This window comes from Tachyglossus aculeatus, chromosome 19 (assembly GCF_015852505.1).
Source record: "Tachyglossus aculeatus isolate mTacAcu1 chromosome 19, mTacAcu1.pri, whole genome shotgun sequence".
In the NCBI taxonomy this organism is placed as follows: Eukaryota; Metazoa; Chordata; class Mammalia; order Monotremata; family Tachyglossidae; genus Tachyglossus; species Tachyglossus aculeatus.
In genome coordinates this window covers 629,107-642,020 of record NC_052084.1, presented here as the reverse complement: position 1 = coordinate 642,020, position 12,914 = coordinate 629,107, and the positions used below count along the sequence as shown (strand labels likewise).

Sequence of the window (12,914 nt, the reverse complement as noted above, 5' to 3'; positions counted from 1 at the left end):
ACATTTGCTTTCCGTCTGTGGCAGAAATCAAGTGGCCCGGGCTGCCCCCAGCAGTCCTGAGTTCCTACAGCGAGCAAGCCCTGCCGAAGGAGGGGAGCGTCCACGACTGCTCCCACAAGCTTTCTCTGGTGAGTCTGCCCCTCCCCGCCCAGTGCAGGGGTGGAGGGGGCTCCTGGAGCAGAGCCATTTGGGTGGTTGCCTCTGGCCTGGCTCCTCCCGTGCCCCAAGGGGCTCCGAGCGTGTGGAAGCTGTCTGAGGTCTCACACAGCGGAGTGGGATCTGAGCCCAGAGCCAGGGGCTCTGCTGCAGAGCGGGATGGGCCACGGGAGCAGAGCAGGATAATAATAATAATAATGGCATTTATTATGCGCTTACTATGTGCAAAGCACCGTTCTGAGCGCTGGGGAGGTTACAAGGTGATCAGGTTGTCCCACGGGGAGCTCACAGTCTTAATCCCCATTTTACAGATGAGGTCAGTGAGGCCCAGTGCAGTGACTTGCCCAAAGTCACACAGCTGACAGTGGGCGGAGCCGGGATTCGAACCCCTGACCTCTGACTCCAAAGCCTGTGCTCTTTCCACTGAGTCACGCTGCCTCTCAAGTCAAAGGCACGAGTCTCTAGGACCACCCGAGGGCTTAGGATGGGGCGACCATCCCCTCCCCGCACCCCCGGGCGACTACGTCGGCTCCGCTTGGGCCAAGTAGGCGTTCGATAATCAATCAATCAATCAATCGTATTTATTGAGCGCTTACTGCGTGCAGAGCACTGGACTAAGCGCTTGGGAAGTCCAAGTTGGCAACATATAGAGACGGTCCCTACCCGACGGTGGGCTCACAGTCTAGAAGATAAATAAGAGAGGCAGCCTCAAAAACCAGCGGTGGGTCATTTCGAAAACCCAGGCAGGAATAGTAATAATAATAATAATGGCATTTGTTAAGCGCTTACTATGTGCAAAGCACTGTTCTAAGCGCTGGGGGGATACAAGGTGATCAGGTTGTCCTGCGCGGGGCTCACAGTCTTCATCCCCATTTTACAGATGAGGTCACTGAGGCCCAGAGAAGTGAAGTGACATAATAATAATAATGATGGCATTTGTTAAGCGCTTACTATGTGCAAAGCACTGTTCTAAGTGCTGGGGAGGTTCCAAGGTGATCAGGTTGTCCCACGGGGGGCTCACAGTTTTTAATCCCCATTTTCCAGATAAGGTCACTGAGGCCCAGAGAAGTGAAGTGACTTAATAATAATAATAATAATGGCATTTGTTAAGCGCTTACTATGTGCAAAGCACTGTTCTAAGCGCTGGGGGGATACAAGGTGATCAGGCTGTCCCGCGCGGGGCTCGCAGTCATCATCCCCATGTTCCAGATGAGGTCACTGAGGCTAGTTACAGATCACCCCCCCCCCCCCCCCCCGGGGGATATACACTGTGCTTAACGCTTGGGACGATGACCCCACTGCGGGGAGGGCAGGGGGTCCTCGCACCAGCCTCCCCCTCCCCCTCGCCCCCCTCTCCATCCCCCCCGTCTTACCTCCTTCCCTTCCCCACAGCACCTGTATATATGTATATATGGTTGTACATATTTATTACTCTATTTATTTTATTTATTTTACTTGTACATATCTATCCTATTTATTTTATTTTGTCAGTATGTTTGGTTTTGTTCTCTGTCTCCCCCTTTTAGACTGTGAGCCCACTGTTGGGTAGGGACTGTCTCGATATGTTGCCAATTTGTAATAATAATAATAATAATAATGGTAGCATTTATTAAGCGCTTACTATGTGCAAAGCACTGTTCTAAGCGCCAGGGAGGTTACAAGGTGATCAGGTTGTCCCAAGGGGAGCTCACAGTCTTCATCCCCATCTTACAGATGAGGTAACTGAGGCTCAGAGAAGCGAAGTGACTTGCCCAAAGTCACACAGCTGACAAGTGGTGGAGCCAGAATTTAAAACCATGACCTCTGACTCCAAAGCCCGGGCTCTTTCCACTGAACCACTCTGCTTCTACTTCTCTGTTTTACTTGCACATATTTACTATTCTATTTATTTTGTTAATGATGTGCATCTAGCTTTATTTCTATTCATTCTGATGACTTGACACCTGTCCACTTGTTTTGTTGTCTGCTTCCCCCTTCTAGCCTGTGAGCCCGTCGTTGGGTAGGGACCGTCTCCATATGTTGCCAGCTTGTACTTCCCAAGCGCTTAGTACAGTGCTCTGCACACAGTAAGCGCTCTATAAATGTTGCCAACCTGTACTTCCCAAGCGCTTAGTACAGTGCTCTGCACACAGGAAGCGCTCAATAAATGTGAGCCCACTGTTGGGTAGGGACCGTCTCTATATGTTGTCACCTTGTACTTCCCAAGCGTTTAGTACAGTGCTCTGCACACAGTCAGCGCTCAATAAATGTGAGCCCGCTGTTGGGTAGGGACCGTCTCTCTATGTTACCACCTGGTCCTTCCCAAGCGCTTAGTACAGTGCTCTGCACATAGTAAGCGCTCAATAAATACGATTGATGATGATGATGATGATGATGACCAGCCCCGGGCCTCACGGGCCCTCCGGCCGCCGAGCGGGGCCGGGGGGTGATAAACAGCGGTCCACGTCGTCGGTCTGTCCCGCGGCAGATCGGGGAGCGAGCCTGCTCCAGTTGCGCCAGCAGCAGCAGCAGCAGCAGCAGCAGCAGCTCCGCATGCGGGCACAGCGAGGACCGGGCGCTGGACGCCGCCGACCTGCTGGACGCCGACCCGCGGGGGCCGCCGAGCTACGGCAAAGGGGCCTCCTCCGACAGCGGGCAGGCGGACCCGGCCCCCCGCCCGCCCACCGCCCTCCTGGGACCCGTCCACCTCCCCGCCCGGGCCGAGCCGTGGGCCGAGCCGGTGGCCGGGCCGCAGCGGGAGCCGACGCCCGGCTCGCCGGGCCCCGGCACCAGTGACGGCGATTTCAGCCCGGCGTCTTCCCTCTCCAGGTACGTGTGGGGGCTCGCGGGCCTCGGCGTCCCAGGTGGGCGGACGGGACTCCTCCTTCCGCGGGCCAAGGATCCGGGTCTCCCGCGGGGGACGTCCGCCAGGGCCGAGCCGGCGGCGGGGCGATTCCGAAGCAGCGGGTGGGCACCGGGGGAGGTGGGCTCCGGCCCAGGGACCGCAACTCTGTCCCCCGCAGTGGATCGCAGCGCTCCGGAAGTCCGGCCGGCCGCTGCCCCAAGAGCGGAGGCTCCTTGGACGCCTCCAAAGTCTACATCGTGTCTCACGGCGGCGGCCAACAGGCGGCTGGATCCGTGGCCCAGCCGTTCCACCGGCTAGGGGCCGGCGGCGCCTACGTCATTGGCTGGAAGAGGTCAGAGAGCAGCCCGACCCCCGAAGAAGTGGAAGCTATTGAGTGCCAGGGGTGAGAGGAGCCTCCTTCCCTTCCCCCAGCCCCGATCTTCCCGGCATCCCAGCAAGGAGAACCCTGCCCTCCCGAGCGGGAGAACCACCCCTGCTCGGACAACGGTGCCTCCCTGAGATCTCTAGGCCCCCCGGGGATGGGTTGTCCCCCCAGTGACCCCGCCCCGGCTTGTCCCCGCAGTCTGTGCGGCGGCATGGACGGGCTGTGTGTGCCCAGTGTGCCGGAGGAGGACCACGACCCCCCGGACGGGCAGAGCGGCCTGGCGAAGGACGACCTACTGAAGCTCCTGTTCCCCGGCAGCCCCGGCCGGGAGGAAGGATGGAGGAAGGTGAGCCCGTGTGACCCCCACCTCCAGCGTCCCTTCTAGCAATCAATCAATCGTATTTATTGAGCGCTTACTGTGTGCGGAGCGCTCCCCGACCCCCCCCCATTCCTTCCCTCGAGGAGGTCGCCGTAGCCCGAGCCCCTTCCCCTCCCTGACCTCAATCCTCAGTTCTCTGTTGCTGGGAACCTACCGTTTGTTCTGTTTGTTCTGACGACTTAACACCCATCCACATGTTTTGTTTTGTCGTCTGTCTCCCCCTTCTAGACTGTGAGCCCGCCGTAGGGTAGGGACCGTCTCTAAATGTTGCCAACTTGGACTTCCCAAGCGCTTAGTCCAGTGCTCTGCACACAGTAAGCGCTCAATAAATGCGATTGAATGAATGAATGAATAGGGACCATCTCTAGATGTTGCCAACTTGGACTTCCCAAGCGCTTAGTCCAGTGCTCTGCATCATCATCATCATCAATCGTCTTTATTGAGCGCTTACTATGTGCAGAGCACTGTACTAAGCGCTTGGGAAGTACATATTGGCAACATCTAGAGACAGTCCCTACCCAACATTGGGCTCACAGTCTAAAAGGGGGAGTACACACTTACTGCACACAGTAAGCGCTCAATAAATACGATTGAATGAATGAATGAGTAGGGACCGTCTCTAGATGTTGCCAACTTGGACTTCCCAAGCGCTTAGTCCAGTGCTCTGCATCATCATCATCATCAATCGTATTTATTGAGCGCTTACCATGTGCAGAGCACTGTACTAAGCGCTTGGGAAGTACAAATTGGCAACATCTAGAGACAGTCCCTACCCAACATTGGGCTCACAGTCTAAAAGGGGGAGCACACACTTACTGCACACAGTAAGCGCTCAATAAATACGATTAAATGAATGAATGAATAGGGACCGTCTCTAGATGTTGCCAACTTGGACTTCCCAAGCGCTTAGTCCAGTGCTCTGCATCATCATCATCATCAATCGTATTTATTGAGCGCTTACTATGTGCAGAGCACTGTACTAAGCGCTTGGGAAGTACAAATTGGCAACATCTAGAGACAGTCCCTACCCAACATTGGGCTTACAGTCTAAAAGGGGGAGCACACACTTACTGCACACAGTAAGCGCTCAATAAATACGATTGAATGAATGAATGAATGAATAGGGACCGACTCTAGATGTTGCCAGTTTGGACTTCCCAAGCGCTTAGTCCAGTGCTCTACATCATCATCATCATCATCAATCGTATTTATTGAGCGCTTACCATGTGCAGAGCACTGTACTAAGCGCTTGGGAAGTACAAATTGGCAACATATAGAGACAGTCCCTACCCCACATTGGGCTCACAGTCTAAAAGGGGGAGTACACACTTACTGCACACAGTAAGCGCTCAATAAATACAATTGAATGAATGAATGAATGAATAGGGACCGTTTCTAGATGTTGCCAACTTGGACTTCCCAAGCGCTTAGTCCAGTGCTCTGCATCATCATCATCATAAATCGTATTTATTGAGCGCTTACCATGTGCAGAGCACTGTTCTAAGGGCTTGGTAAGTACAAATTGGCAACATATAGAGACAGTCCCTACCCCACATTGGGCTCACAGTCTAAAAGGGGGAGTACACACTTACTGCACACAGTAAGCGCTCAATAAATACGATTGAATGAATGAATGAATAGGGACCGTCTCTAGATGTTGCCAACTTGGACTTCCCAAGCGCTTAGTCCAGTGCTCTGCATCATCATCATCATCATCAATCGTATTTATTGAGCGCTTACCATGTGCAGAGCACTGTACTAAGCGCTTGGGAAGTACAAATTGGCAACATATAGAGACAGTCCCTACCCCACATTGGGCTCACAGTCTAAAAGGGGGAGTACACACTTACTGCACACAGTAAGCGCTCAATAAATAGGATTGAATGAATGAATGAATAGGGACCGTCAACTTGGACTTCCCAAGCGCTTAGTCCAGTGCTCTGCATCATCATCATCATCAATCGTATTTATTGAGCACTTACCATGTGCAGAGCACTGTACTAAGCGCTTGGGAAGTCCAAATTGGCAACATCTAGAGACGGTCCCTACCCAACATTGGGCTCACAGTCTAAAAGGGGGAGTACACACTTACTGCACACAGTAAGCGCTCAATAAATAGGATTGAATGAATGAATGAATAGGGACCGTCAACTTGGACTTCCCAAGCGCTTAGTCCAGTGCTCTGCATCATCATCATCATCAATCGTATTTATTGAGCGCTTACCATGTGCAGAGCACTGTACTAAGCGCTTGGGAAGTCCAAATTGGCAACATCTAGAGACGGTCCCTACCCAACATTGGGCTCACAGTCTAAAAGGGGGAGTACACACTTACTGCACACAGTAAGCGCTCAATAAATACGATTGAATGAATGAATGAATAGGGACCGTCAACTTGGACTTCCCAAGCGCTTAGTCCAGTGCTCTGCATCATCATCATCATCAATCGTATTTATTGAGCGCTTACCATGTGCAGAGCACTGTACTAAGCGCTTGGGAAGTCCAAATTGGCAACATCTAGAGACAGTCCCTACCCAACATTGGGCTCACAGTCTAAAAGGGGGAGTACACTCTTATTGCACACAGTAAGCGCTCAGTAAATAGGATTGAATAAATGAACCCATCCTCTGTGATGGGTCCTGTGGCTGACACCCCTTCCCCTCCCCGCCCCGCGCAGTTCTCGGTCTCCGGGAGCCCGTCCCCGCGGCGGTCGCTGTACCGCACCCTGTCCGACGAGAGCGTGAGCAGCGTCCGGAGGGACTCGCGGAGCTCCGTCCTGGACCGGGCCCTGCCCAACGACATCCTGTTCAGCACGACCCCGCCCTACCTCAGCTCGCTGCCGCCCGGCTCCGCTGTGCCACCGCCGCCCGGCCTGACCGGTAAGTTAGGGCGCGGGCCGGTCAGGGCGGGGCCGCCCACTTCCGCGCCATAATAATAAGGGTGGCACGTATTAAGCGCTTACTATGTGCAAAGCACCGTTCTAAGCGCCGGGGAGGTTACAAGGTGATCAGGTTGTCCCACAGGGGGCTCGCAGTCTTAATCCCCATTTTCATTCATTCATTCAATCAACAATCAATCAATCATATTTATTGAGCGCTTACTGTGTGCAGAGCACTGTACTAAGCGCTTGGGAAGTACAAATTGGCAACATATAGAGACAGTCTCTACCCAACAGTGGGCTCACAGTCTAAAAGACTCTGCTGCCACTCATCTGCTGAGTGATCCTGGGCAAGTCACCTTACTTCTCTGTGCCTCAGTTACCTCAGTTACAGAGTACACAGTACAGTAAGCGCTCAATAAATACGATTGATGATGATTAAAGGGTTTAAGGGCTACAGTACCAAACAGAATAATGATAATAATAATAATAATAATAATGATGGCCTTTATTAAGCGCTTACTATGTGCAAAGCACTGGGGAGGTTACAATCAATCGTATTTATTGAGCGCTTACTGTGTACAGAGCACTGTACTAAGCGCTTGGGAGGTACAAGTTGGCAACACGTACAAGGTGATCAGGTTGTCCCACGGGGGGCTCCCAGTCTTCATCCCCATTTTCCAGATGAGGGAACTGAGGCCCAGAGAAGTGAAGTGACTTGCCCAGAGTCACCCAGCCGACAAGTGGCGGAGCCGGGATTTGAACCCACGACCTCTGACTCCAAAGCCCGGGCTCCTTCCACCAAGCCACGCTGCTTCTCCAAAGGGAGGGCAGTAGAGTGGGAAGATGAGAAGTTGTTCCGGGAAGACTTCCCGGAACAGATGGGATCCAGGGCGGGCTTTGGAGGTGGGGAGGGTGGTGATCTGTCGTAGATGAAGGGGGAGGGAGTAGTACGAGCCGTGGGGAGGACGCGGGCACTGTACTAAGCGCTATGGGTGGAAGGATAGACAAGAGAGTGGGTTGACGGGAGAAGAAGGAAGAGCCCGGTTTGGGTGGTAGTGGGAGATCAGGAAGGTGAAATAAGTCAGGGAGAGCCGATTGAGCACTTTAACACCGTCGTGGGAGTGTTTCTGTTTTCCGGGCTGCTCTCCTGGCAGTTGGGGGCTGGGGCTGGGCCAGTGCTGTCCATCCTGACCCTGCTTTCTCTGTCCCCGAGCCACGGTGAGCCAGCCCAGTGGCCGCTCTAACCAAAAAGCCGCGTGGCTCGGTGGAAAGAGCCCGGGCTTCGGAGTCATCATCATCAATCATCAATCGTATTTATTGGGCGCTTACTATGTGCAGAGCACTGGACTAAGCGCTTGGGAAGTACAAATTGGCAACATACAGAGACAGTCCCTACCCAACAGTGGGCTCACAGTCTGAAAGGGGGAGACAGAGAACAACACCAAACATACTCACAAAATAAAATAAATAGGATAGATATGTACAAGTAAAAAAAGTAAATAAATAAATAGAGTAATAAATATGTACAACCGTATATACGTATATACAGGTGCTGTGGGGAAGGGAAGGAGGTAAGATGGGGGGGATGGAGAGGGGGACGAGGGGGAGAGGAAGAGGCCACGGGTTCAAATCCCGGCTCCGCCACTTGTCAGCTGGGTGACTTTGGGCAAGTCACTTCACTTCTCTGGGCCTCAGTTCCCTCGTCTGTCAAAAGGGGATTAAGATTGTGAGCCCCCCGTGGGACAACCCGAACGCCTTGCCCTCCCTCTGCCCATCCGCCAAGCTAGCTCTCTTCCTCCCTTCAAGGCCCTGCTGAGAGCTCACCTCCTCCAGGAGGCCTTCCCAGACTGAGCCCCTTCTTTCCTCTCCCCCTCGTCCCCCTCTCCATCCCCCCGTCTTACCTCCTTCCCTTCCCCACAGCACCTGTATATATGTATATATGGTTGTACATATTTATTACTCTATTTATTTATTTATTTATTTATTTTACTTGTACATTTCTATCCTACTTATTTTATTTTGTTGGTATGTTTGGTTCTGTTCTCTGTCTCCCCCTTTTAGACTGTGAGCCCACTGTTGGGTAGGGACTGTCTCTATGTGATGCCAATTTGTACTTCCCAAGCGCTTAGTACAGTGCTCTGCACATAGTAAGCGCTCAATAAATACGATTGATTGATTGATTGATTGATTGATTGTAACCTCCCCAGCGCTTAGAACGGTGCTTTGCGCATAGCAAGCGCTTAACAGATGCCATCATTGTTATTATTATTAAAAGCAACCGGGAGTTGAGTCGGCTACGTTGGAGGCAGAAAGAACGGATGTTTATTTAAATCCCCAAGAGTCTCCTCAGATAGAGAATGGCATTGAGGTTTCTCTGTGCTCTTCAAGGACCGGCTTTCCGGATGCTGGATTTTTCTGTTGCGGGGCCAAAATGGCCTCACCTTGGGTCTCCAGGGAAGGGCCCCGAGAGTGAGAGCCAGTGTCCGTCCTGCCCTCCGGGGGCCTCGAATCTCTCCCCGGTTTCCCGGGCTCCGATCCCGGCATCTCGATTCAGGGGTTGGCCTCGGTGGAGGGGAGCAGGGAAGGCAGGAGGATGCACTGTTGGTGTAGAAACTGAACCGATGTCGCACTCTGGCTCGCGCCTAGGTGAATTCTGGTTATCGGACCCATCTGGATTCACCGATCCGAGGCTGTTGCCCCTGCCCAATGCCGCCTCCGGGCTGGACTGGTCACACCTGGTGGATGCGGCGCGGGCATTTGAAGGTAACCCCCCCGCCCCTGCTCGACCTCGCCAGACCACCCGCCGCCAACAACTGCCCCCTTGACTAGTGGCATCTGGAGGGGTGGGTTTGGGGCCTTCTCGACTGTGAGCCCGTTGTTGGGTAGGAACCGTCTCTATATGTTGCCAACTTGTACTTCCCAAGCGCTTAGTACAGTGCTCTGCACACAGTAAATAATAATAATAATAATAATGTTGGCATTTGTTAAGCGCTTACTATGTGCAAAGCACTGTTCTAAGCGCTGGGGGGGATACAAGGTCATCAGGTTGTCCCACGTGGGGCTCACAGTCTTAATCCCCATTTTACCGATGAGGGAACTGAGGCTCAGAGAAGTGAAGTGACTTGCCCAAGGTCACACAGCAGACATGTGGCGGAGCCGGGATTTGAACCCATGACCTCTGACTCCAAAGCCCGGGCTCTTTCCACTGAGCCATGCTGAATGAATGAATGGGGCCGTGGACGGGAGCGTTACTCCCATCTCCCACCGCCATCCCGAGGCCAGATGGAAAGTGGCCATTCTCGTCTTCATAGTATGAAGGGGGGAAACTGAGGCCCGGCCTAGGTCCCAGGGCTGAGGTGGGCCCTGGAGCACGGCCTCTCTTCCCCACCCCTGCTGCCCTCGTCTAGTGTTCCCAGTGACCTTGGGCTGATGGCGTTTGCATCCCAGCCAGACGGTCCCCAAGGCGGCCGTCGTTAGCGGATTCACTTGCTACCGAGGCTGGGGTGATTTTTTTTTTTTCCAGGGGGCTGTGAGCCGCCATTCCTGGGGGCAGGGAGATTGAACCCCAGCCTGGTTCTGCCACTGCCTCATCCCGTGGACAAACTGTGGGTGGAGCGGGCAGGCAGAAGGACCGAAGGGTGGTCCTCCGGGGGTCCCGAGCCACCAAGAGCTCAGGTGGTCGCCACAGGGCAGCTGTGGACCGGAAAACTATCAATCTCCCCAGGGCTCGACTCGGACGAGGAGCTCAGACTGGACTGTCCACACACGTCCTGCCTAGGTGATAGTCAGGGGCCGATCCCCGGTCCTGCCCGCTTCCTTCATCCGCATGTGGGCATGGCCACATCCGGGCCCGAGCCGGGGGCGGCGGGGCCCGGGGGTGCGGGTGGGGAGGGGGATGGAGGGCAGCAGCGTCCAGTTCCGTAGTCCGGAGCGGGAGAGGGATTGCTGGGCCCCCTGACCATACCCCCCCCGTCCCATCCCGGCCCCGGGGGTGGCCCTGTGCTTTCCCTCCACAGACCAGCGGGCAACGTCGTTCTGCTCCCTGACGGACTTGGAGCCGGGCCAGGATCCGGATGAGCCTCAGGAGTGCGTGCTGGACGAGGATGCGGCCGACGAGGCGCGCTTCGTGGACAGCCCCGGGTACGTCCCCCCCACCCCACCCGCCGGCCCCATCTCCCGCCCCCCGGACGGCCCCGGGGGCAGCAGGTGTGAAGGCTGTTGCCTCTGGAGTCGCGGCGGGAGGACAAAGGGCTGACCGACAGCAGTAGCACTACGCTCGCCTGCGGCCGCTGGGCACAGTGATCACGCTGGCACCGGGCCACCGCCCGCCCTGAGCAGGTGCCGCGGGGGCCGTGACCCGTGGTCCGGCCCCGGCAGCCAATGCTCTGAACTCACCGGACAGGGAGACCGTGTCGTCCGCACTGACCGGGAAAGTGAACCAACTGGAACTCATTCTGCGGCAGCTCCAGACCGATCTCCGGAAGGTCAGTCGGTCGGTCGTATGTATCGAGCGCTGACTGTGCGCGGAGCGCTGTGCTAAGCGCTTGGCAGAGGACAGTGTAACAGTAAACCTCTGGAGGGTGCGGGGATGGGGCAGGGATGGTCATCTAGCTAGGCAGGGGTGGAGCTGGTACTGGAACTTAGATGTCCTGCTCCCAGACCCCCAGGGTCGTCGTCCTCTCACCCGGGCCACACCGGGGGGTTACGATAGAAAGTCGGGCAGGGCCGGGGGTGGGATTGGGGGGATGCGCCGCTCCACCGGCCCTTGTGTCCGTCCTGCCGGCCCCAGGAGAAGCAGGACAAGGCCGCGCTGCAGGCGGAAGTCCAGCACCTGCGGCGAGACAACCAGCGCCTGCAGGAGGAATCCCAGGCCGCCACGGCCCAGCTGAGGAAGTTCACTGACTGGTTTTTCAACTCCGTCGACAGGAAGCCCTGAGCGACATCCCTGCCCGCCCCCCCCCCACCCGCCCCCCACCCCACCCCAAAGCCCTCGACTTCCCCGCCTTCTGACCGCGAGCCTGGAGCCGGCGGTCCGCCCCGGCCCACTGGCTGGGCCGGCGGGGCTCCGGGGGTTGGGGCACCTACGGGGGCCGCTCCCCGGCAGGAGGGCCGCCTGCAGCACACGTTCGCGGCGTGCCGGCGAGCCCCGGGAGGGAGCCAGAGCCGCCGCCACGCTGTCAGATAAGGGGAAAGAGGAGAAGCCAGCCGGGCAGACAGACCCTGAAGTGGAAAAGGTGCTCTATTTTTTTGTACGGACCGCAGTAGACCCCCCCCGGCCACACTGTCATAGCAATAAGAGTTGGCGGCCCGGTGGCCAGTCAGGTGGCCCACCCTGAGGCCCAGGCTCCCGGGTAGCGAGCACCGAGGGGTGGTGCCCCGGCCGGAAAAGTGGGAGGGTTTGAGTCCGAGGCAGGAAGCTGAGGGGGTGAGGGGTTGGGCGTGGGTCGCTGCCAACCGCAATGGGCCTCCCTCTCCAACCCGGAGGTGACTTTTGTCCGGGACCCGCGCCGTTGACAAATTAGTCCTACTTGGTTACGGCCGGACCCAAAGTGGGAAGCGGCAGATCCCGGGACCGGGCCAAGATTCCCCCCACCCCGGGCCACCATTCCCTGGGATCAGGCCAAGCCCACCCCCTCCCCCCCGGAACCACTGGGCCCAAACCCCCTCTTCCCACTAGACCCCGGGACCCCGTGACCAGGCCAAGACTCCCCTGCGTCCACCAGACTCCGGGACCGGGCCAAGGTCCCTTGTGTCCACTAGACCCCGGGACCAGGCCAACCCCCCCCCCCCCCACCGCCCCACTCCCCGCCCCCCACAGAAGCTTTGACCAAGTGTCTTGTATTTAACATCTTTATTTAAGCCTATTTAACCTGAAATTGTTAATTTTATAGAGTTTGATTCTTTTCTGCACTATGAGGGGGAGGGGAGAAAAAGGGGGGAAGGGGAGGGGAGACAAGGAGAAGGGAGGGAAAGGGGCGAGGGGAGAAGATGAGGGAGGGAAGAGAAGGGGAAGGGGGAGGAGAGGGAAGGGAAAGGGGAAGGGAAAGGGTGGGAGGGAGGCAGGGAAGAGGAGAAATGTGGGGGAGGAGGCCGCGAATCCAGCCCCCGACTCCCGTCTGGAGGAATGGGAGAGAAGTCACCCGGTCGTCAATGCTGCTAGCACACTTTGTTTGGATTCACTTTTCCAGTTTTCACCGTTTTATTTGAGAGGAACGGACGTTTGCTTTTTTTAATAAATGTCTAAAAATCCCTCAAGCGGTGGCACCCAGCCTTGTTGTGTGGGTGGTGTT

General features: G+C 55.9%; 1 protein-coding gene across 1 annotated transcript in view; it reads left to right on the top strand.

Moving 5' to 3' along the window:
- SIPA1L2 (signal induced proliferation associated 1 like 2) overlaps positions 1 to 11,580 on the top strand; it is a 54,996-nt gene extending 43,416 nt beyond the window's left edge. Inside the window, 10 exon segments of the mRNA XM_038761307.1 lie at positions 25 to 128; positions 2,624 to 2,964; positions 3,159 to 3,383; positions 3,564 to 3,711; positions 6,421 to 6,622; positions 9,271 to 9,387; positions 10,349 to 10,402; positions 10,641 to 10,764; positions 11,027 to 11,108; positions 11,414 to 11,580. Coding sequence (XP_038617235.1) covers positions 25 to 128; positions 2,624 to 2,964; positions 3,159 to 3,383; positions 3,564 to 3,711; positions 6,421 to 6,622; positions 9,271 to 9,387; positions 10,349 to 10,402; positions 10,641 to 10,764; positions 11,027 to 11,108; positions 11,414 to 11,560 — 1,544 coding nt within the window. The 3' untranslated portion in view covers positions 11,561 to 11,580.
- The last annotated feature ends 1,334 nt before the right edge of the window (positions 11,581 to 12,914 follow it).